This window comes from Hylobates moloch, unplaced genomic scaffold (assembly GCF_009828535.3).
Source record: "Hylobates moloch isolate HMO894 unplaced genomic scaffold, HMol_V3 SCAFFOLD_58, whole genome shotgun sequence".
Classification (NCBI taxonomy): domain Eukaryota; kingdom Metazoa; phylum Chordata; class Mammalia; order Primates; family Hylobatidae; genus Hylobates; species Hylobates moloch.
The window spans coordinates 561,780-587,801 of NW_026652333.1; the positions used below are offsets into that span (position 1 = coordinate 561,780).

The window sequence follows — 26,022 nt, forward strand, 5'->3', positions numbered from 1 at the left end:
GGCTGATTCAAAGACTGGAAATGGCCATAGTACCTTCCTTGCAGCCATTTTGCCTCCGGGATACTTGCTAGTAGTTCCTGCTGCTTGGACCTCAGGAAATACTGTTTGTATCTTCTTCTCAACCTGCATAACCCAGCTTCCCTGTTGATTGTGTGCTCCTTTCCCCATTCCTTTTTTTTTTTTTTTTTTTTAAATGTTTTCTGGAGACAGGGTCTGGCTGTGCAGTGGTATGATCATAGCTCACTGCAGCCTCTAACTCCTGGGTTCAAGTGATCCTCCCACCTCAGCCTCCTGAGGAGCTGAGACTACAGGCACAGGCCACTATGCCCAGCTAATTATTTTATTTTTTGTAGAGACAGGAGTCTTGCTATGTTGTCCAATAATTTCCATTTACCCCCTTAAGTTAGTCAGGTCCAATTACCTGCAACTAAAGAAGTGTAATGACCTCAGAGGAACGTAGAAAGTTTACAAAATTTCTGTAAATAATATACTTGTCTTTGGTTGCTGGTATCTATATTAAGAATGATCTTTTCAGTTTTATTTTTGGGTGCTGAGTCAGTTTTATCCTAGAGGCTAAAAACTAAGCAACCCTAAGTTGACAACTGTACAAAATGAAAGAACCCCAACTTGAACATTTCAATTTTGAAAGTGATTTCAGATTCATCAGGAGACTGATAGCTCTGCTGCACCTAAATCTAATGACAGGTAAAATCTAAGTGATGGGGATCAATAAGAATTCTCAGGTTCTCATCCCCTCAACCACTGGCAAAGAAGTACAGTAGGCCCCCTTATCTGTGGCTTCACTCTCTGCAATTTCAGTTACTTGTGGCCAACCATGATCTGGAAATATTAAATGGAAAATTCCATAAATAAACAATTGATAAATTTTAAATTGTGTGCCATTCTGAGTAGCATGATGAAATCTCTCAACACCCAGCCTGAGTGGGACGTGAATCACTACTTTGTCCACACTGTATATGCTACCTGCCCGTTAGTCACTTAGTAGATGTCTTGATTATCAGATCAAAAAAACATAGTGTGTTTGGTACTATCTGCAGTGTCAGGCATCCACAGGAAGTCTTGGAACTTGTCCCCTGCAGATAAGAGGGGGCTAAGGTATGTTACAAAAAATACAAACTTTTCCCATGCTTCACATTAGAAAATAGTATTACTTCCCCATTCTTAGAATACCCAGCACTTTCCTGTGGGAACTCAGCTCTGTTCCCTTTGCTTATGGGGATGGGGGAAGACTAGAGATGGGAGTCAGTCTATTCTGACATTACCATCCCCTCCAGGTAAAAGCACAGGATAACTCTACCCTTAGGAAATCCTGGTCTTAATTTTTTCTGTCACCTTAAGAGGTGATGGTATTTTAGCCGCAACTGTCAGATCCAGGGAATAATTTCCTATTTGGTAGCTGCCATGTACTACTCCAATAGCCAGAACCACTTTATTTTATTTTATTTTTTTAGAGACAAGGTCTTGCTATGTTGCCCAGGCTGGTCTTGAACTCCTGGGCCCAAGCAGTCCTCTCACCTTGGCCTCCCAAAGTGTTAGGATTACAAGCATAAGCCACAGTGTGTAGCCAGAACCATTTTAAATACATAAGTTCCAACTTCAGCTGGGCCACTGATGCTATTTACCAGTTCCTTCATTTTAGGAAGCCCTCCTTGCCAGTTCCTCTCATGCCCCCAGTTTCCTTTCCCTCAGTGTATCCTGAACACCTAACTCATGCCACTCTTACTATAGCATTTATTGAACAGGACTAACATTGTTTCTTTACATGCCTCTCAAAAAGAGAGGAACCTTTTCTTCCTCATCTTTGCATTGTCTAGTACAATATTTGGAGCAAAATGCTATGAATGCTTTCATAGTATATTTGTGTTGCTATAACAAAATATCTGAGATTGAGTAATTTATAAAGAACAGAAATTTATTTCTCACAGTTCTAGAGGCTGGGAAGTCCAAGCCCAAGGCACTGGCATTTGGCATCTGGTGAGGGTCTTCTTGCTGCATGCTTACATGGCAGAAGGTGGAAGGGCAAGAATGATGAATCCTGTGTCCTCACATTGCAAAAGGATTGAACAGAGTGGACCTCCTCCCACAAACCCTTTTTATAAGGGCCCCAGTCCATTCAGGGTGGAGCCCTCATGACTTAATCACCTCCCAGAATACCACACCTCTTAATACCACCACAATGGGGATGAAGTTCAACATGATTTTTGGAGGGGGTGCCATCATTCAAACCTCAGCAAATACTTATTAAGTGAATAAATGCCCAATACAAAGTGAAGCCAGTTGTAGATATGCTGGTAGCAAAAAGGACTAGAAGAGACTATGAGGTTATCAATGCAAAGAACATCCTTTTCAGATAGGCTGAGTGAAGTGGCCTGACGTATCAAGGCCAGTTAGTGGCAGTGCTGAGAATAAACCCATGTGGCAAAACTCCAAAAATATGCTCTTTTCTCTTTTCTACTTTACCTCTTAGAAGCTCTTCTAGAACTTGATCTTCTATAATCGACTCTCAGATGTGACAGTCTGTGCTATTCAGCCATTCTTTGCTTTCTGAGTTTCAGGAAGAACTTGTTTATAAAACTAGATAATTCTAACTTTAGTTCTCACTGAGTTTTCCCCTGACCCATCCTTGCTTTGATGAGAGTTCACTTGAATTGCTTCAATAATTGGCTGTATCAAAAAATCTACCTAAGGAATCTGAAGTCATCAATTGTTTAGGCTTTCGATAATTATTTTTTCCCAAACCTTTTTTTTGAGACAAGGTCTCACTCCCTCACCCAGGCTGGAGTGCAGTCGTGTGATAGCTCACTGCAACCTCTGCCTCCCAGGTTCAAGCGATTCTCATGCCTCAGCCTCCCGAGTAGCTGGAATTTCAGGCACACCACCACACCTGGCTAATTTTTATATTTTTAGTAGAGACAGGGTTTCACCATGTTGGCCAGGCTGGTCTTGAGCTCCTGTCCTCAAGTGACCAGCCAGTTATGTATGGCCTCCCAAAGTGCTGGAATTATAGGCATGAGCCACCATGCCTGGCCTAAATATGTTTCTTTAAGATGATTTTTGAAAAATTTACAATGCAGTGAGAAAGTAATTTCAATTTTGCTGTTTTCCCAACATCAGAAACACATTTTGTGTAATGGTTATTCTTGCCTTAACCAGACAGCACTCTTTTATATTTACATATATTTTTGGAGTGTGCAATTTTGCAAGTGATGATTTCTGTGATAGACAGGGAAAACTGAGTAAAATCTAAATTTGGCAAAAAATTTAGTTTGTATTTGAGTGTTTACTTTTTTTATAACTAGTAGTAACTATATATAATGACAAAGTAACAACAAGGAAGTTTAGAAATTTAAGACCCCAATGTGAAACACTAATTATATTGATTTATATGTATTATGAACCTAAGCATGTCTACCTAAACATATTAGGATGCTTGATGACAGATCAGAATTGCTGTCTTATAGCCAAACTTCATTAAAATGAAATCATGATGGTCTGAGTTTAGGCTGCTATGACAAATTACCATAGACTGGGTAGCTTAAACAACAGAAATTTCTTTCTCATGATTCTGGAGACTGGGAAGTCCAAGATCAAAATGCTGGTAAATCCAGTGTCTGGTGAGACCCTGCTGCCTGAATTGTAGATGGTTGTCTTTTTGTATCCTTGCATGGCAGAGAGCAGAGAGCAGAAGCCAGACCTTCTTTTAAGGTACTAATCCCATTCATGAAGGTTCTACCCTCATGACCTAATCACCTCTTAGAGGCCCCACCTCCTAATACCATCACATCAAGGGTTAGGAGTTTAACATACAATTTTTTTTTTTTTTTGACTGGGTCTTGCTCTGTCATTCAGGCTGGAATGCAGTGGTATGATCATGGCTCACTGCAGCCTCAACCTCCTGGGCTCAAGTAATCCTCCTGCCTTGGTCTCCCGAAGTGCTGGGATTATAGGCATGAGCCACCACCTTGGTCAATGTATGAATTTTTGAAGGACACAAACATTCAGTCCATAACAATGATGTAGAGTAAATTTAAAAAGTACTAAAAGGAAGTCTTCATTTATAAGTAATAGAAAAATCAGCACCAGGCACGGTGGCTCACGCCTGTAATCCCAGCACTTTGGGAGGCCAAGGTGGGTGGATCACTTGAGGTCAGGTGTTCGAGACCAGCCTGGCCAACATGGTGAAACCCATCTCTCCTAAAAAAATATATAAAAATTAGCTGGGCCTGATGGCATGTGCCTGTAATCCCAGCTACTTGGGAGGCTGAGGAAGGAGAATTGTTTGAACCTGGGAGGTGGAGGTTACAGTGAGCCAGGACCATGCCACTGCACTCCAGCCTGACTGACAGAGCAAGACTCCGTCTCTAAATAAATAAATAAATTGGGAGAGTGGGCATAATATAAAACTAATACTTGGCCAGGCATGGTGGCTCACGCCTGTAATCTCAGCACTTTGGGAAGCCAAGGTGGGCGGATCATGAGATCAGGAATTCAAGACCAGCCTGGCCAACATGGCGAAACCCCATCTCTACTAAAAATACAAAAATTAGCTGGGCGTGGTGGTGGGTGCCTGTAACCCCAGCTACTTGGGAGGCTGAGGGAGGAGAATCACTTGAACCTGGGAGGCGGAGGTTACAGTCAGCTGAGATTGTGCCACTGCCCTCCAGCCTGGGCAACGGAATGAGACTCTGACTCAAAAAAAAAGAGCAAAAACAAACAAAAAACAAAACAAAGAACAAAATAACCTGATACTTGTAGTATCAGTTTTAAAACAGAGATGCGAAGATATTTAAATTGTATTTCAATGATGTAAAAGGTGTATTTTTTATTTCTAGATTCTTGAAGAATATCTTCTGTAAATTGCCTGGGTTTTTACTATTATTATTATTGCTGGTTTATAGCTGTTTTTCAGTTCATGCAGTAAAATTTTACTGGGTTATTTGATTTTTGAGAATCATTCCTGCAAGTGATTTTATATTACAAAAGTAAAGCTGAAGCCATTCTTAAGATGTGAAACTTACTCCTAGACCCTGATAGAACTAGTCAAATCGAGATATATTAACACTGTATCTTGGCAAATTTGCCTAGATAAGTCTTTATGATTTTCTGTCATGTGGCTCTGAACAGTTATACACTGGAAAAAAAGTAAAATATGTTATCAAACTATTACCCTATGTGATCCTTAAGAGCTAGAACAGTGTATTAATATTTCTATTTTTAACACCTACCAATGTCTAAGACATAGTAGGAGCTCAATAAATGTTTCATAATCAAGGGCTCTGGGTCTCCTTGCCCCTTCCAGAACCCTATAATTATTGCTCATATTCTTTCAGCAGATTCCGATGTCAAAACAGATGACTCTTGTATGCTAGTACACAGTAAGTGCTTGATAAATGTTGAATGGAAGAATTTATTGCTTTAATACATCTCCATCCACAGTCTCTGTTAGCAGTTTGCCTTGTGGTGTGGAGAAGCTTATCAATTATTTATTCCTCAGAAACTTTCCACCAATGATCATCATCATTATAAATTTAGAGGAAGTAATATAGTCAACTATGAATTATACATGTCTGGGTTATCCTTACTGTCTTTGGTTTAAGCCATTATCAGTCCCTGGAAGCCGAGCCCTGGTGAGCAGTCCATGGTCCTTTTATTGGTGGTAAGCTTTCCTTTCCATGCTAGTTTGATGGCTGGGGGAAGTAGTTTGGACCCCCATATCTTTTTATGGCTTTAGCTGTGTCTCTGGCCTTTGGGAACCATGCGGTGAGGTCTGCCACCTGGCTGGTTAGAATTTGCAGACCTACTTTAGTTCCCATGTGCTCAACTTCATGATGTCCTTCTGGCTTGGAATGTTGGCTTTAACCTAGTTGGGTTATAGGAAACTGAATCAAGCCCTCATCTAATTGAATGTATCATACAGAGTTTGCTAGTTTAATAATTTGCAAAAGGACTACTGGAGTTTTTGAACTTGAGTGATGAGTGCAGCATTGGGCTTTATTAACATGGCAAAGCAGAGGTGTAGACAGTGATGTTAACATGTAGTTGGACTAACATGCAGGACCTTGGTTCAGTGTGCTTCCAGTACTGCCAATGAGGGAAGAGTTTTGGCTACTGGACTTCATGCATTTTACTGAAAAAGGGAATTTCAGCCTGCAGCTCTGTGATCTGGTTCTATTGAAACAGGTATATCAGCGGAGGGGTTTTGGTGATTATCATCCAAATTCATTTTGTTTTCATTCTACCCACTAGATGTGGCTTGTTGTATGACTTGACTTCGGGGGAGAAGACAGTAAGTTGAATGGAATTTGAATATTTGTTCAGTTCTGTTGACAGAGGTTTTTCAATGTAAATGAATAAATTAGTTTTCTGCTGTCTGCTCTGTCTCCAGTACATTTTAGCTTGCCTGAGTCCTCTTTGAGGACCTGATCATGTCTGGGAACCAGAGATTGATAACAGCTCAAATCAAAGGGACTGATAACAGCTTAAAGCAAAGACAGGACGGACAGCTAGAGATAGTCTGTAAGCCTTCAACTCAGAAGACCAGATCCTAGAACATGGAGCTAAATTAATTGATAAATCACTCACCAACCCACTAACTCACTAACAGCCAGGAATCATTAGAGGCACTGGGGCTGCAGTAACAGCCCAAGCACACAGGCCTCTGATCTTCACCCTGCTGCACACTCTAGTGGGGTGTACCGGCAGTCAATGCTAAGTAACCAAGGTGATGTTAGCTGATGTCAAGTGCTCTGATGAGAGGATGTGATGGAGAGTGACTGGGTGGCTGTCTTAGAAAGGATGGTGGCCGGGCACGGTGGCTCATGCCTGTAATCCCAGCACTTTTGGGAGGCCAAGGCAGGCAGATCACGAGGTCAGGAGTTCAAGACCAGACTGACCAATATGGTGAAACCCTGTCTCTACTAAAAATACAAAAATTAGCCAGTTGTGGTGGCACGTGCCTGTAGTCCCAGCTACTTGGGAGGCTGAGGCAGGAGAATCGCTTGAACCTGGGAGGCGGAGGTTGCAGTGAGCTGAGATTGTGCCATTGCACTCCAGCCTGGGTGACAGAGTGAGACTCCATCTCAAAAATAAGAAAAAAAAAAAAAGGATGGTAAGGGAATAAGGTGATGTGTGAATTGAGAATGGAATGACATATGGGGCCAGCCAAGCCAAGGTGGTGGTGTTGAGGGAGGAGACACCCAGGCGGACCACTCCAGAGCGAGGGAAGTGCAAGTTCCAAGGCCATAAGCAGGAAGAGGCGTGGCACGTTTAAGAAGCAGAAAGGGGACGGGTGGATGGAGTCCTGTGAGCTGGGGGAAGGGCAGCTCGTGAGACTTGAAGGTTGTGATAAGAAGTTTGGAGTATGGAAATGGGAAGCCATTATTTAGTGTTCAGTCAAGGAATTTAAATAATCCACTCATACTCTTGTTGCTGGGGCTACATTAGTGAATAAAACACAGATAAAAGCCCTTGTCCTTGTGGATATAGAGTGATTTATGTTTGAAAAAGATCATGCTGGCTACTTCGTGGAGAAGGATTTTAGGGGAGCAAGAACTGAAGCAGGGAGACAAGTTAGGCGGTTACTTCAAGGTTCAGGGAGAGGCATGGCATGGTGGAGATGGAGAGAAGAGGATGGACTCTGGAGTGATTTTGGAGATAGAGCTGACAGGACTTCCTGCCTATTGGAGGGAGAGACTTCTGTCAAATGGTGGAAATGCTAAGAAGGCAATTTGATATGTGAGGCTGGAACTGTGGTAAAAAGCCCTGTAGGGGAATACTACCTTGTAATTCCCTGCTCTGCTGTAGTTGGGCCTTTCTCTAGGTGATTTGAAATTATACTTCCTCATTTCCAAATCCTTCCCAATCTAGGAAGAGTTGGAGAAGGAGGAACATGGACAGCTGTTTCTTTCCTGGTTCCTGGTAACGCTGGCCTGTCTGGGGGGCTTAGATGTCCCAGGGGTTGTCTGTCATCACCTTTGCATAAACAGCATTATACAGCACATTCAGGATCCCGCAGAAGTCCCTATTCCAAGCCGTCTTGGGAAGGGAGATTTTTTAAAGATAGGCCATATCTTTGAAAAAATAAATGAGGACTTGGGACATCACTTTTTCAAGGTGGCTAGCTTCTGCTCCGTGCTTGTGTGAAGCATGTTTATTGTGTGTACCTGGACAATGCACTTTCCACCCTTTAGTTTTTCTTGCTGCAACTGAGCTCCCTGAAGGTATGCCTGATGCTCAGCACACAGTAGGTGTGCAAAAACAAGTTTCTTGAATTGAATTGAAAATAATGGAGAAGTAATGCCATATATAACGATATAATCTTTTTTAAAATAAATGCATCATGATGATACATTGTTCCAAAATGACAAATTCAGAAACATTATTGACTTTACAAAGGAATTACTTTTCTAAGTTTTCATTCTAGAATGTATTTAAATAATAAGCCATCTAACACCTTCTGTTTTCATATTACTTTCTAGTAACATGAATACTTTGTTAATGTCAGGTAGAATTCTTTCCTGCATTCTTCAAAGCACTTCTTTCTTAAATTTTTACTCGTTTATTTTTTGAGACAGGGTCTTGCTCTGTTGCTCAGGCTGGAGTGCAGTGGTGGGAACAAGGCTCACTGCAGCCTCTGCCTCCCAGGTTCAGGCAATCCTCTTGCCTCAGCCTCCCAAATAGCTAGGACCAGGGGTGTGCACCACAACTCTTAGCTAATTAAAAAAAAAAATATGTGTAGAGACAGGGTTTCACCATGTTGCCCAGGCTAGTCTCAAACTCCTGGGCTCAGGCAATCCTCCTGCCTAGGTCTCCCAAAGTGCTGGGATTATAGGAGAGAGCCACCGCACCCGACCCCAGAGCACTTCTAATACAATACCTTACTCATCTGCATAAGAATTTGGAGAGTTAAATGGGCTTTTTTTAATTTCTAAGTGTTTTTTTAAAGCACATTTTTTTTTCTGGCTATAAAAGTAATGTATGTCCATTGTGGGAAATACAAAAAAAAAAAAAAAAAAAACCACAATCCCACTCTAGAGATAAGCAAAACTTTCACATTCTAGTATTTTATATGCATCTGAATACACAGCTGGAATCATGCTCCATATTTATTTTCTATACTTTCTTTTTGCTTAATATTAAGTTGTACACACTTTCCCTTGTTGCTAAAAGCCCTTTGTGAACCTCTTAGTGTTTGCATAATAATGTACCTTGTAAAATACTTGACATGCGTATCACACTCTGAAGACATCTTTATGCATCCATTTTTCTTATTATTTCATTTAATATTAATTCCAAGAACTAGAGTTACTGGGTCAAAGGTTATGAACTTTATGAATATATATTTTTTGGCATTGGTCTCCATAAAAGTTGTATTGGGAAGGGCCAGCTGTGCCTTCTTTATTTCTGTTTTTCAGGCAAGTAGAAGATGCTGAAACCTTTTTGATTTTTGATATATTTTTAGTATTATAGATTTAAAATTTTTGCTTCTTTAATAAGTGAAAATGCTATTTTTGAGGTTTTAAAAAATAGACTTTATTTTTTTAGAGCATTTTTTGGTTCACAGCAAAATTGAGCAGAAAGTATACTCTCTGCCCCCACACATGCGCAGCCTCTCCCACTATCAACATCCCACACCAGAGTGGTATAATAGTATGATTCGTACTTCTTGTTTCTTTGCTTTACTAGAAAGGTTGAACCTTTTTAAAAATGTGTGTTTTTTTAAGCCCCTTTTTTGTGAATTGCTTTCCATTTTCATTGCTTAGAGATTGAAAAACAACTCAAATGAAATAAGATTGGTTATAGCCTTTGTCATTTCTATAGTGTCTATTTTGTTTTGTTTTTTGAGATGGCGTTTTGCTCTTGTCGTCCAGGCTGGAGTGCAATGGCGTGATCTCGGCTCACTACAATCTCCACTTCCTGGGTTCAAGCAATTCTCCTGCCTCAGCCTCCTGAGTAGCTCGGATTACAGGTGCCCGCCACCATGCCTGGCTAATTTTTGTATTTTTAGTAGAGACGGAGTTTCACCATGTTGGCCAGACTGGTCTCGAACTCCTGACCTCAGGTGATCCATCTGCCTCGACCTCCCAAAGTGCTAGGATTATGGGCATGAGCCACCATGCCCAGCTCTGTAGTGTCTAATACAGTGTATTAGGCACTGGGCTCGTTCACTAGCTTTGGTTTTCTGGAGATGGAGTCCAAGAATTGCGTGCGTAACAAGCCATCTGGGTGAGACTTATGTACCCCAAAGATGTTTGAGAACCACTGGTCTTATGCCTTACTGTAGGCAAAGGTTTGCACCACTACATACAAAAAGAGTTAAGTGTTACTTTCTATTGACTCTAACTAATAGGTGTTACTTCCTATTAAGAGAGAGTACACGAGAGCTTGCCAGCGCCTTCACATCAGTGGGAGAGTGCCAGAACCACATTAGTCAGATGCGAAGTTGCCTTGCAAGAATGTATTCAGATGACTCACATTTTGTCATTCACAGGTGATTGTAACTAGTTTGTATTCCTCTTCATAGAGCAGGTTCATTGAGAAAAAGCTGGAAGCTACAGAAATAATAGATAGGTCTTGTAATTCTAAATTCTTTCTGGTGAATTTTTTTTTTTTTGACGGAGTCTTGCTCTGTTGCCCATGGGGGCTGGAGTGCAGTGGCACAATCTCGGCTTACTGCAACCTCCGCCTCCTGGGTTCAAGCAATTCTTCTGCCTCAGCCTCCTGAGTAGCTGGGACTACAGGTGCGTGCCATCACGCCTGGCTAATTTTTGTATTCTTAGTAGAGACGGGGTTTCACCATGTTGGCCAGGCTGGTCTTGAACTCCTGATCTTGTGATCCACCTGCCTCGGCCTCCCAAAGTGCTGGGATTACAGGTGTGAGCTACTGTGGCCACCCAGTGAAATTTTCCTTTTTACTGTCAATGCCTCAAGCGGGTTTCCACTAAGGGAAACACAGAATATTTACATTCCTAATTTCTTTTTTTTTTACTAAGAAGTTTGAAAATCCTGAAAAAAATACACAAATATTTTCTTTATGTATGTTATACTTCAAAAAAAGAAAAGAAAATAGAGTTAAGAAGAGGGAGCGCAAAAACAAATTATGTAAGCATAATTACGTCTCTACTTGGGCTTTTCTGTTCATTTCCAAATGGGCCTACAAATTGTCAGAACATCAGAAACCATCACAATTTCTAGAAATAAGTAGTAACAAGCAGATACCCAGGAATGTAATCTCAAGAAACCCTTGGATTGGTGCAGAAGGCAAGGGAAGATGGTGGTTTAGTGTGCCTGTCTCCACTCTGTTCCCAATCCAGGTGCCACCTTGCTGAACAGTTGGGATAGGCAGGCAGGAAAGCCTGGGGAGCCAGCAGGATCTCATGGTTAGGAGTCTCAGGAGGAGGGTCCAGGCTCACTGCTTCGCACCCTGTGACTAAGCCAGTCTCCTGCCCCAGGGAGGGGTGGAGAAGTTGTAGGGGTGAGCTCGTTCCCCACTGCCTCTGGGCTGGGAGAGCTGAGGGAATAGGATGTAAAGAGGCATCCTCCTGGTACCTCACCTGGAGACAGGCCCTATGTTTCCCACTGGCTGCACCACCAGTCCACAAGCCCCTTCCACTGCTCTCAAGACTACCTACTTAAGGCACTCCAGTGAGCAGAGAGAGCAAAGTCACATCACATCTAATGGGGCCCTGCAGCCACAAGGAGGAAGAGTAAGTACTGCCCTTAAAACAGGTGCAGATGAAATAGAAAACAGGTAGGCCTTGAATAAAAAATAATTCCTACATTTAAGGAGATCCAAGTGTCACATAAAATTTCTTCTTGAACTTAAATTTCTAAAAGTCAGTAGATGGACAGGAGGGCAGAGGAAGATGGCAGAATAGAAGCCTCCACCAATTGTCCTCCCCACATGAACACCAAATTTAACAACTATCTACAAAATAAAGCACCTTCAGGAGAACCAAAAAGCAGGTAAGCGATCACAGTACCTGATTTTAACATCATGTCACTGAAAGAGGCACTGAAGAGGGTAGGAAGGACAGTCTTGAATCACCGACACCACCCCTCCCCCATCCCCTGTCAGCGGACCACATGGCCCGGAGAGAGAATCTGTGCTTTGGGGAGGGAGAGTGCAGTGTTTATGGGACATTGTTTTGGAATGCAAGGCGGCCAACCAGCAGTGATAAGCAAGTAGTGGGCCATGGGCCTTGGGTAAGACTCAGACATTCTGGCTTGAAGGGTGCCTCTACACATTCACAGCTGTGGTGGCTGTGAGGAGAGACTCCTTCTGCTTGAGAAAAGCAGACGGAAAAGTAAAGGGGACTTTGTGTTTAGCTTAGGTACCAGCTTGGCCACAGCGGAGAAGAGCACCAAGCGGGCTTTTGGGGTCCCTGACTCCAGGCCTTGGCTCTTGGACTCTTGGGATCTCTAGATGTACCCTCGGCTAAAGGCGGGGCCCACTGCTCTGAAAGGTGAGTCCCAGGCCTGACAGGATTCACCACAAACTGAGTGAAGAGCCCTTGGGCCTTAAGTGAACAATGGCAGTAGCCTGGCTTTATTCCCTTTGGGCATGTGGTGGACGCAGGGAGACTCCTCACCCTGGGGAAAGGGGAGGGAAGAGTGGGAAGGACTTTGGTGGTTTCCGCAGTAGCTCAGCCCCAGTAGAATAGCGTACCAGGTAGATTTCTAAGGTTTCTGATTCTAGGCCCAGGCACCTGGGCAGCATCTCTGGACCTGCCTGGAGCCTGGGGGAACTCATTGCCCTTAGGGGAAGGACACAAGCCTCGCTGGCTTCACCACTTGCTGTTTGTAGAGCCCTAGGGCCTTGAGTGAACATACGGGTAGCCATGTAGTGATTACAGCAGGACTTGAGCAAGATTCGGTGCTGTGCTGGCTTCAGGTCAGACCCATCACAGTCCCAATGGTGGTGGGTACAGAGGTGCTTGTGCCCCCCTTCCCAGCTCCAGGTAGCTCAGCACAAAGAAAGACTTTGCTTGTTTAGGAGAAAGTAAGGGAGGAGAATGACAGTCTCTGCCTGGTAATCCAGAGAAATCTTCTGCATCTTATCCAAGACCACCAAGGTAGTACTTCCACAAGTATGCAAGAACTACAGTGTTATTGGGCTTGGGGTACCCCCTAATGCAGATATGGTTGCAGTGACCGAAAACTTAGATTACTTAACACCCAAGTCCCTTTAAGTATCTGGAAAGCCCTCCGAAGAAGGATGGGTACAAACATTGAGTAACATCCATAAGCATCAAGACCATCTAGGAAAACGTGACCTCACCAAATTAACTAAATAAGACACCAGAAGTCAATCCCAGAGAGACAAAGATATGTGACCTTTTAGACAGAGATTTCAAAATAGCTGTTTTGAGGAAACTCAAAGAAATTCAAGATAACACAGAGAAGGAATTCAGAATCCTATCAGATAAATTTAACAAAGAAATTGAAATAATTGGCCGGGTGCAGTGGCTCATGCCTGTAATCCCAGCACTTTGGGAGGCCAAGGCGGGTGGATCACCTTAGGTCAGAAGTCCGAGACCAGTCTGGCCAACATGATGAAACCCCATCTCTAATAAAAATGCAAAAATTAGCCAGGTGTGGTGGTGGGTGCCTGTAATCCCAGCTACTCAGGAGGCTGAGGCAGGAGAATCCCTTGAACCCAGGAGGCAGAGGTTGCAGTAAATCAAGATCATGCCACTGTACTCCATCCTGGGCAACAAGAGCTAAACTCTGAAGAAAGAAAGAAAGGAAGGAAAGAAAGGAAGGGAAATAATTAAAAAGAAGCAGAAATTCTGGAGTGGAAAAATGCTAGTGACATACTGAAGAATGCATCAGTTTGTTAGCAGAATTGATCAAACAGAAGAAAGAATTAGTGAGCTTGAAGACAGGCTATTTGAAAATACACAGAGGAGACAAAAGAAACCAAGAATGAAAAAAGAATGATGCACACCTACAAGATCTAGAAAGTAGCTTCAAAAGGACAAATGTAAAAGTTATTGGTTTTTAAGAGGAGGTAGAGAGAGAAATAGTGGTAGAAAGTTTATCAAAAGGGATAACAGAGGACTTCCCAAACAAAAGATATCAAAATTCAAGTACAAGAAATCAAAATTCAAGCACAAGAAGGTTATAGAACACCAAGGAGATTTAACTCAAAGAAGACCAGCTCAAGGCATTTAATAAGCAAACTCCCAGAGGTCAAGGATAAAGAAGGGATCCTAAAGGCAGCAAGACAAAAGAAACAAATAACATACAATGGAGCTCCAGTAAGTTTGGCAACAGACTTGTGGCATGACGTATTTAAAGTGCTGAAGGAAAAAAAAACTTGGCATAAAACCTACCATAGTGTATCTGTTGAAAATATCCTTCAAACATGAAGGAGAAATAAAGACTTTCCCAGACAAACAAAAGCTGAGGGATTTATCAACACCAGGCCTGTCCTACAAGAAATGCTAAAAGGAGTTCTTCAACATTCAAGAAAAGAATGTTAATGAGCAATAAGAAATCATCTGAAGGTACAAAACTCACTGGTAATAGTAAGTACACAGAAAAACGCAGAATATTATAATACTGTAATTATGGTATGTAAACTATTCTTTAAATAGAAAGATTAAAAGATGAACCAATCAAAAATAATAACTTTTCCAGACATAGACAGTACAATAAGATATGAATAGTAGCAACAAAAAGTTAAAAAGTGTGGAGATGATGTTAAAGTATAGATTTAGCGGCACTCCTGAATATATATACATAATATATATGAAAATAAAGTGTAGAGTTTTTATTAGTTTTTTGCTTGTTTGTTAGTTTGTTTATAAGTGCCAAATCAAAAAAGAAGAAAACCTTCAAATAAACAATCTAAGGATATGTCTTAAAGAATCAGAAAAGCAAGAGCACACCAAACCCAAAGTTAGTAGAAGAAAGGAAATAATGAAGATCAGAGCAGTCATAAGTGAAATGAGAACAATACAAAAAAACAATGAAACAAAAAGTTGGGTTTTTGAAAAGGTAAACAAATTGACAAACTTTAGCTAGACTAAGAAAAAAACAGAAAAGACACAACTAAATAAAATCAGAGATGAAAAAGGAGACATTACAACCCATATCACAGAAATTCAAAGGATCATTAGAGGCAACTATGAGCAACTATATGCCAAAAAATTAGAAAACCTAGAAGAAATGGATAAATTCTTAGACACATACAACCTACCACAATTGAATACTGAAGAAATCCAAAACCTGAACAGACCAGTGACAAGTAACGAGATTGAAGCCAAAATAAAAAACCTCCTAGCAAAGAAAAGCCCTAGACCCAATGGCTTCTCTGCTAAATTTTACCACATTTAAAGAGAATTAATAGCAATCATTCTCTAACTATTCTGAAAAGTAGAAGAGGAGGAAATACTTCCAAACTCATTCTATGAGGCCAGTATTACCTTGGTACCAAAATTAAACAAAGATACAAAAACAAAAAAACAAAAAACCTACAGGCCAATATCCTTGTTGAACACTGATGCAAAAATCCTCAACAAAATACTAGGAAACTGAATTCAGCAACATGTTAAAAAGACCATTCATCATTACCAAATGGGATTCATTCCAGGGATGCAAAGATGGTTCAACATATGCAAATCAATCAGTGTGATACATCATATCAACAGAATGAAAGACAAAAAGCATATGATCATTTCAACTGATGCTGAAAAAGCATTGGATAAAATTCAACATCCCTTCATGAGAAAAACACTCAAAAAACTAGGTATACAAGGAACACATCTCAACATAATAAAAGCCGTATATGACAGAACCACAGTTAATAATATACTAAATGGAGAAGAAAGGAAAGCCTTTGTCTAAGATCTGGAACACGAAAAGGATGCCCACTTTTACTACTGTTATTCCACATAGTACTAGATGTCCTAGCTAGAGCAGTCAGACAAAAGAAAGAAATAAAGGGCATCCAAATTGGAAAGGAAGAAGTCAAATTATTCTTGTTTGCAGATGATATGATTTTATATTTGGAAAAGCCTAAAGACTCCTCCAAAAAAACTATTAGTACTGATAAACAAATTCAGTAAAATTTCAGGATACAAAATCAACATACAGAAATTAGTGGCATTTCTATATGCCAATGGGGAACAATCTGAAGAAGAAATCAAGAAAGTAATCTCATTTACAATTGCTATAAATAAAATTAAATACTGGCCAGGTGCTGTGGCTCACACCTATAATCCCAGCACTTTGGGAGGCCAAGGTGGGCAGATTACTTGAGCTCAGGAATTTGAGACCAGCCTGGGTAACATGGCGAAACCCTGTCTCTACCAAAAATACAAAAAAATAGCTGAGTGTGGTGGTGTGTGCCTGTGGTCCCAGCTACTTGGGAGGCTGAGCTGGGAAGATTGCTTGTGCCTTGGGGGTGGAGGTTGCAATGAGCCAAGATTGTGCCACTGCTTTCCAGCCTGGGTACAGTGCAAGACCCTGTCTCAATAATTAAATAAATATAGGCTGGGCGCGGTGGCTCACACCTGTAATCCCAGCACTTTGGGAGGCCAAGGCAGGTGGATCACGAGGTCAGGAGATCAAGACCATCCTGGCTAACATGGAGAAATCCCATCTCTACTAAAAATACAAAAAATTAGCCGGGCATAGTGGCGGGCGCCTGTAGTCCCAGCTACTCGAGAGGCTGAGGCAGGAAAATGGCGTGAACCTGGGAGGCGGAGGTTGCAGTGAGCCGAGATTGTGCCACTGCACTCTAGCCTGGGCAACAGAGCGAGACTCCATCTCAAATACATGCATACATACATACATACATACGTATGTACATACATGCCTGTGAATTAACCAAAGAAGTGAAAGATCTCTACAATGAAAACTATAAAACATTGATGTGAGAAATTGGAGAAGACTCATAAAAATGGAAAGATATTCCATGTTCATGGGTTGGAATACATAATATTGTTAAAATGTCTGTACTACCTGAAGCAATCTACAAATTCAATGCAATCCGTATCAAAATACCAATGACATTCTCCACAGAAATAGAAAAAAAAAATCCTAAAGTTTATATGGAACCACAAAATACCAAAATAGCCAAAACTATCCTGAGCAAAAGAACAAAACTGGAGGTCACATTACCTGACTTGCAATTATACTACAGAGCTACAGTAACCAAAACAGCATGGCACTGGCATAAAAATAGTTACATAGACCAATGGAACAGAATAGAGAACCCAGAAACAAATCCATACATCTACAGTAAAATCCTTTTTGAAAAAGGAGCCATGATCATGCAATGGGGAAAGGACAGTCTGTTCAATAAGTGGTGCTGGGAAAACTGAATATCCATATGCAGAAGCATGAAATTAGACCCCTATTTCATACCATATACAGAAAATCAAATCAAAATGGATTAAAGATTAGAGAGGAGCAGAAAAGATAACTATTGGGTACTGGGCTTAATGTACAGAATCTGTTCAACAACACATTAAACCCAGTACACAATAGTTGTGTTTAAGTATCTTACAGAAATAATCTGTACAACAAACATCCATGGCACGAGTTTACCTATCTAAAAAACCTTCACGTGTACCCCGAACCAAAAATAAAAGTTGAAAAAAAAAAAAAGACTTAAATCTAAGACCTCAAACTATGAAACAACTGAAAGAAAACATTGGATAGACTCTCTAGGACATTGGAGTGGGCAAAGATTTCTTGAGAAATACCCCTCAAGCATGGGCAACCAAAGCAAAAATGGACAAATGGGATCAAATTAGGTTAAAAAGCTGCTGCACATCAAAAGAAAGAACAAAGTGAAGGCAGAATGTAGTTGTAAACTATCCATCTGACAAGGGATTAATCACCAGAATATATAAGAGCTCAAACAACCCTGTAAGAAAAAAATCTAATAATCTGTTTACAAAAATGGGCAAAAGATCTGAATAGACATTTCTCAAATGAAGACATACAAATGGCAAACACAGGTATACGAAAAGGTGCTCAACATCATAGATCATCAGAGAAATGCAAATCAAAACTACATGAGATATTGGCTGAGCACAGCGGCTCACACCTGTAATCCCAGCACTTTGGGAGGCCGAGGTGGGTGGATTACTTGAAGCCAGGGGTTTCAGACCAGCCTGGCCAACATGGCGAAACTCCATCTCTACTAAAAATACAAAAAAAATTTACCCTGGCCTGGTGATGCATGCCTGTAATCCCAGCTACTTGGGAGGCTGAGGCATGAGAATCACTTGAACCCAGGAGGTGGAGGTTGCAGTGAGCTGATATCATGCCACTACACTCCAGCCTGGGTGACAGTGAGATAGTCTCAAAAAGCAAACAAACAAACAAAACTACAATGAGATATCATCTCACCCCAGTTAAAATGGCTTTTATCCAAAAGACGGGCAATATCAAATGCTGGCAAGGATATGGAGAAAAGGGAACACCCATACAGTGTTGGCAGGAATGTAAATTAGTACAACCACTGTGGAGAACACTTTGGAGGTACCTCACAAAACTAAAATAGAGCTACCATATGATTCAGCAATCCCACTGTTAGGTATATACCTATAAGAAAGGAAATCAGTATATGGAAGAGATATCTGCACTCCTGTTTATTGCAGCACTATCCACAATAGCCAAGATTTGGAAGCAACCCAAGTGTCCATCAACAGGCAAATGGATAAAGAAGTGTAGTACAGATACACAATGGAGTGTATTCAGCCGTAAGAAAGAATGAGGTTCTGTCATTTGCAAAAACATGGATAGAACCAGAGGTCATTATGTGAAGTGAAATGAAATAAGCCAGGCTCAGAAAGATAAGCTTCGCATGCTCTCACTCACTTGTGGGAGCTAAAAATTAAAACAATTGAACTCACGGAGATAGAGAGTAGAATGATGGTTACCAGAGGCTGAGAAGGATAGTGGGGGGTGGGGTGGAAATGTGGATGATTAGTGGGTATTAAAAAATAGTTAGAATTAGTAAGATCTAGTATTTGATAGCACAACAGGGTGACTATAGTCAATAATAATTTCATTGTACATGTAAACGTAACTAAAAGAGTATAATTGGGTTGTTTGTAATAGAAATAGTAAATATTTGAGGTGAGGGATACCTCATTCACTCTGATGTGATTATTACACATTGTATGCGTGTATCAAAATAGCCCATGGTTCAAACCTGTAATCCCAGTACTTTGGGAGGCAAAGGTGGGCGGATCACCTGAGGTCAGAAGTTCAAGACCAGCCTGGCCAACATGGCGAAACCCCATCTCTACTAAAACAAACTCCATTTCTACTAAAAGTACAAAACTTAGCCATGTGTGATGGCACATGCCTGTAATCCCAGCTACTCGGGAAGCTGAGGCAGGAGAATTGCTTGAACCTGGGAGGCAGAAGTTGCAGTGAGCTGAGATTGTGCCGTTGCACTCCAGTCTGGGCAACAATGCAAGACTCCATCTTAAAAAAAAAAAAAAAGAAAAAGGAAAAAAGAAAATGGCTTCATTACTAAGAAAGAAATACTAAAACTAAAGGAACTTAGTTTTTAATGGTAAATAAAGGGACTTGCTCTGGGAGGAGCCTCTAAAGTCTCTCTGTCTAGGCCCCCTAGTTCTCTGTTTAAGTGTGTATCAGGTGACTGTTGATAAAGTCTCTTATGAAAGACTGAGTTAAACATTCTTATTTTTGCCAAAAGTATAAAATGCTTTTGTGGAAGCATGTGAATTCTTAGATGACTCCTTTAGTATTTTTTATGTTGCCCAGGTACTCCAGGAGCAGATTCGTGCCCGGGACAACATTAGCTATGGAACTAATTCTGCCTTAAAGACCCTGGAGATGCGCCAGCTCTCCGGTTTGGGAGATCTTCGAGGAAGAGTGGCAAGGTAGGTGTTCAAATGTTGGGGTCTCTACTTACCAAAAACCATTTTCTACAAACTCCATTATAGTGGGGAATATATTAATGAAGCCCCAAAGCAAATGCCTTGCATTCCTTTAATACATTCCCTCCCTGCTTTGGCCATAAAATCCAGTGGTGGGAGTTAAACCTGGTTGTGAGGGCGCCATGGGTTTCTTTTGTTGCGCAATTGGTGTTGTCTTCATGGGAAGAAATGATGGGAGAACTCACTCAGCTGACCTTGTAATTTGATAGGGTAGTACTATGTTTATTGAATCCGATAATACAAAGTTGGCATAGTTTGTATGTCGTTTTGGAAACTTAATTTTTCCTGTTATTCATTTTTATTTTATTTTCTGAAAGTATTGTCTGGGAAAGATTGGAAACTTAGAAAAAAGATCTTTCTCCTCAGTATGAAAAGTGCTATTTTCTCAAAGTGTGCTGCATGGACCAGCAGCCTCAACATCACCTGGGAACTTGTTAGAAATGTACTGTCTCCAGCCCACCCGGCAACTACTGAGTTAGAATCTGCATTTTAACAAGATCCCTGAATTCCTATGCATGGGAAAGTCTGGGAAGCACTGTACCAGGACTGTGTCTAGGGCTATTTTTAGCTGGCTGGGACAAATTTGTCCGAAGTATTTCTGGGCCTCTTCTGCCCTCTGCTGGACCTAAGAGCCAAGCGCATTAATACAGATCAGCACCGGAGCTGAGGAGCAAATGGCACTTCCCGTCAGTCTGAGGTGGCAATGAGGGTGGTCTGCAAGGAGTCGGGTGGAAGAAAGAACAAGGACCTCCAGCATGCAAGGCCTCTGGAGCAGGGAAGAGCAGTGTTAGGGTGTGTTTGTGCAGAGAACATGTCGAGGGCCTTGAATGCTGGGCATGTGTGTTTGAGTCTGCTGGGTAAAGATCTAATAGCAGAGGGCTGCGTGGATTGGATGGGGGACAGGTTGATCACTCTCCTTCTGTGGTTTTCTGTCCTCATCAGGATGAACTCCAGTCTCCTTAGTGTGATCCTTGGTGATGACACCCTGTTGACTCCCTCTCCTGTCACTACCTTTCAGCAGTGATCAACTGTGTTTGTCCCTGAATAAACCATGCTCTTCTATTGCTACACCTTTGTACATGCTGTTCTCGTACCTAGCATGCCTTTCCTCCTCCTTTTCTTTTATTTTTATTTTTGAGACAAGTCTCACTCTGTCGCCCAGGGTGGAGTGCAGTGGTACAATCTCAGCTCACTGCAACCTCCGCCTCCTGAATTCAAGCGATTCTCCTGCCTCAGCCTCCCAAGTAGCTGGGACTACAGGCACTCGCCACCATGCCCAGCTAAGTTTTGTATTTTTAGTAGAGATGAGGTTTTACCATGTTGCCCAGGCTGGCTTCTAACTCCTGACCTCAGGTGATCCGCCCACCTCGGCCTCCCAGAGTGCTGGGATTACAGGTGTGAGCCACCATGCCCAGCCTCCTCCTCCTTTTCTAACTTCTTTTCAGTCTTTCAAGTTCGGCTGAAGTGTCACCCCCTCTGGGAGTCTTCCCTGACACCTCCACTCCATAGAGCTCTCCTAGCACTCACTGCCCTATTGAGTCTCTCTGTTGTCTTCCTCACTCTGCTGCCTTTACTGTGTTGGAGGGGGTTTCCAGATGTGTTACCTCTCTATAGCTAAGTGCCTGGAATAGTCTCCGGAAAACAGTAGATACTCAACATTCATCATCAATTTGGATGAAGAAATGACCTGGAAACTCACTATAATAGGACTGGAAAACCTTGACTCCTTATTTGTGCAGTTCTGCTTAAAAGAAATCCCAGCTCTGTGATACCTCTCAGAACAGCAGGGAGTTAGAAGAACTTGTGAGCTACAGGACAGAGTAGGGACTTTAGGAGGACTTTGAGGATCTTCGTAGCCGCTTCAGTTGCGGATGAAGATCAAGTGAGGGAATACATGTGAGAGGCTTGGTGCCCTGCACGTGATGAAAAGGGCCTGCAACCAGTGGTAGCTTTGTCATCTCAGGGGCAAGAGCAGTGACATTGTCCTTATGATGCTGGTTCTAATACAAAGTAGAAAAATTATTTTAAAATACTTTCAGGAATCTTATATTCTTCAGTTTCTTATCAACTTCTCTACCCAGCTTGTTCCTTCCCTGTAACAAAAACTTTCACTCTAAAGGCATCAAAAATGTTTGTTATGAGTACTAAATATTTTTGCTTTGTTTTTTGGCTATATTAGAATGCTGATGAGACTTGATTGTTGAAATGAATTCATGTGAAATAAAAATTATTTGGAAAAGTTTCTTGGCTTTCTTGTATTGATTATGTAATTGTATTGGAGGGGTATGAACATTTTAAGTGGTATTCTTAAGATACTAGGTTGCTATATTATTTCATATTTGATTTTATAGTTTTTATGGGTCCATTGGTGATGTAATTAGTAGCAAACGGGCCTTGATTTTTTTCCCCTGTAAATCCAGCTCAGAAGGGCAAAGGCAAGTTCTCCATAAAGGTGAGATACACATTTAGCTCACGTGGCATACCATGTTCTAAATAGGACTTAATCAGACCTGAAGGCCTGATACATGGCCCCCTTTCTCTCTCTCTCCTCTCTCTCTCTGAACACCTTTAGCGAGATCTAATTCACATACTATATAAGTCACCTACTTAAAGCACATAATTCAGTGGCTTTAGTATATTCACACAGTCATGTAGTCATCACCACAATTGATTTCAGAACGTTTTTATCATCCAAAAAGAAACCCCATACCCATTAGCTGTCACTCCCCATTTTTCCCCAGCCTCCCCAGTTCCCCAGTCCATGGCAGGCCTACGTTCTCTGTCTAATGGATTTCCCTCTTCTGAGCATTTCCAGTGAATGTGTTCCCTTGATTCTGGCTTCTGACACTTAGCATCATGTTTTCAGGGTTCATCCATGTTGTAGCATGTATCAGCACTTCATTCCTTGTTATGGCTGCATAGTACCTCATTGTGTATTGCATTTTAAAAACCTATTCATCAGTTGGACGTTGGGGTTGTTTCCACTTTTGACTCTTTAAAATAATGCTGCTGTGAACATTTGTCAATTTGTTTTTGTGTGCTCATAGGTTTTCATTTCTCTTGGATATGTACCTAGAATGAAAATGCTGAGTAACATGATAATTCTATATTCAACTTTTGAGGAACAGCGCAGCTAGACTGTTTGCCGAAGTGGCTGCCACTTTACATTGTCCCCAGCAGTGTCTGAGGGCTCCGATTTCTTCACATCCTCACTCACAGTTGTTTTCTATCTTTTTGATTATAGCCATCCCAGTGGGTTTGAAGAGGTAGCTCACTGTGGTTTTGATTGCATCCCCCTGAGGACTAATGGTGTTGAACATCATTTAATGTGCTTATTGGTCATTGGCATATCTTCTTTAGGGAAATATTTATTCAGATTCCTTGCCCATTTTTAAATTGGGTAATTGTCTTTTTATTATTGAGCTGTAGGAGTTTTAAAAATTATATATTCTAGATATAATTCCCTTATCAGATATCTGATTTGAAAAATTACTGTCCCATTCTAAGGGATGTCTTTTCATTTTCTCGTGTCTTTTGAAACTTAAAAATTTTTAATCTTGATTATATCTAACATCTATCTTTTCTTCAGTTGCTAGTGTTTGGGGTGTCATATTTAAGAAACTCTTGCCTAATCCAGGTCACAAAGATTTATGCCTGTATTTTCGTTTTAAGTTTTAAAGTTTCAGCTCTTACATTTAGGCCTTTGTTCCATTTTTAGTTAATTTTTTTGTATATAGTATAAGGCAGGGTTCCACATTTATTCTTTTCCTTGTAGATATCTATTTATTCCAGCAAAATTTGTTGAAAAGTCTATTCTTTCCCCCATCAAATGGTCTTGGCACCCTAGTTGAAAATCATTTGGCGGCCAGGAGTGGTGGCTCACGCCTGTAATCCCAGCGCATTGGAAGGCCAAGGCAGGCAGATCAGGAGGTCAGGAGTTCAAGACCAGCCTGACCAATATGGTGAAACCCCGTCTCTACTAAAAATACAAAAATTAGCCAGGTGTGGCGGCCTGCGCCTGTAGTCTCAGCTACTCAGGAGGCTGAAGCAGGAGAACCACTTGAACCTGGGAGGCAGAGGTTGCAGTGAGCCAAGATCTCGCCACTGCACTCCAGCCTGGGCAACAGAGCAAGACTCTATCTCAAAAAACAGAAAGACAATCACTTGGCAAATAGGTGTATAGATTTATTTGTGGACTCTCAATTTGATTCCATTGATTCTCAATTCTTTTCTTATGCTGGTACCACAGTGTCTTGATTACTATAGCTTTGTGGTAAATTTTGAAATTGAGAAGTGTGAGTCCTCCAACTTCATCCTTTTTTTTCAAGACTGTGTTAGCTGTTTTAGGTCCATTGTATTTCCTTATGAAATTTAGGATCAGGCCAGGTGCAGTGGCTCATGCTTGTAATCCCAGCACTTTGGGAGGCCAAGGCGGGTGGATCACCTGAGGTCAGGAATTTGAGACCAGCCCGGCCAACATGGTGAAATCCCATCTCTACTAAAACGACAAAAATTAGCTGGGTGTGGCAGCACACGCCTGTAATCTCAGCTCCTGGGGAGGCTGAGGCAGGAGAATTGCTTGAACCTAGAGGTTGCAGTGAGCTGGGATTGTGCCACTGCACTCCAGCCTGGGTGGCAGAGCAAAACTTTGTCTCAAATTTAAAAAAAAAAGAAGAAGAAGAAATTTAGGATCAGGCTAGGCGTGGCGGCTCACGCCTGTAATCCCAGCACTTTGGGAGGCTGAGGTGGGCGGATCATGACATCAGGAGTTTGAGACCAGCCTGGCCAACATGGTGAAATCTCGTCTCTACTAAAATACAAAAATTAGCCAGGTGTGGTAGCGGCCACCTGTAATCCCAGCTACTCAGGTGGCTGAGGCAGGATAATCGCTTGAACCTGAGAGGCAGATGCTGCAGTGAGCCGAGGTTGTGCCACTGTGCTCCAGCCTGGGTAACAGAGTAAGACTCTGTGTCAAAAAAAAAAAAAAAAAAAAAATTAAGATCAGTTTGTCAATTTCTGCAAAGAAACCAGTTGGAATATTGATAGGGACTGTGTTGAATCTGTAGATCTCTTTGGGGAATATTGCCATTTTAAAAATATTAAGTCTTTCAGTGGGTTCAGTGTCTCATGTCCGTAATCCCAGGGATTTGGGAGGCCAAGGTAGAAGGATTGCTTGAGGCCAGGAGTTTGAGGCCAGGAGTTTGAGACCATGTTTGGCAACATAGCAAGACTCCATATCTATGAAAAAATGAATATAAGTTAGCTGGGCATGTTGGCACATGCCTGTAGTTGCAAGGAGCTATGATCATATCAGTGCACTTCAACCAGGGTGACAGAGCAAGACCCTGTTTCAAAAAAAATAAATAAGCCTTTATTTAAACAAAATTTTTTTAGAAACATTGTCTTCCTCTGTTGCCCACACTAGAGTGCAGTGGCATGATCACAACTCTGTGCAGTTTGAACTCCTGGGCTCAAGCAATCCTCCCACCTCAGCTTCCCGAGCAGCTGGGACTACAGGCATGTGACACCACATCTGACTAATTTTTTTCATTTTTTGTAGAGACAGGGTCTCTCCCAGGCTGGTCTTGAACTCCTGGTTTCAAGTGATCCTCCCACTTTGGCCTCCCAAAGTGGTGGGATTACAGGTGTTAGTCACCATGCCTGGCCCCAAAATTCAGTATTTGGATCCACGAATGTGGGTGTCTTTCCATTTATTTTGGTCATCTTTAATATGTTTCAACACTATTTTGGAGTTTTAAAAGTATAAATTTCACACTTCTTTACATTTATTCCTAAGTATTTTATTCTTTTTGATGCTACTGTAAATAGCAAATCATTTTGGTTTTTTATTGCCACTTAGATAAGTACAGTAGATTTTGTATATTGGTCTTGTATCCTGCAACCCTGCTGAACTCATTAATTACTTCTAATAATTTCTAGTGAATTTTTAAAAAGGATTTTCTACATACAGATCATGCCATCTGCAAATAGAGATAGTTTTACTTTTTACTTTCCAATCTGGATTTTATTTCATTTTCTTGCCTAATTGCCCTGACTAGAACCTCCA

General features: G+C 41.4%; 1 protein-coding gene across 1 annotated transcript in view; it reads left to right on the top strand.

The window, feature by feature from the left end:
* The window catches only part of LOC116463751 (protein FAM81A), a gene marked incomplete at its 3' end in the record, with an annotated part of 70,860 nt that overhangs the window by 33,633 nt on the left and 11,205 nt on the right, over nt 1-26,022 (top strand). The window contains exon 4 of the mRNA XM_058434831.1: nt 19,780-19,898. Coding sequence (XP_058290814.1) covers nt 19,780-19,898 — 119 coding nt within the window. The remainder of the gene's footprint in view (nt 1-19,779; nt 19,899-26,022) is intronic.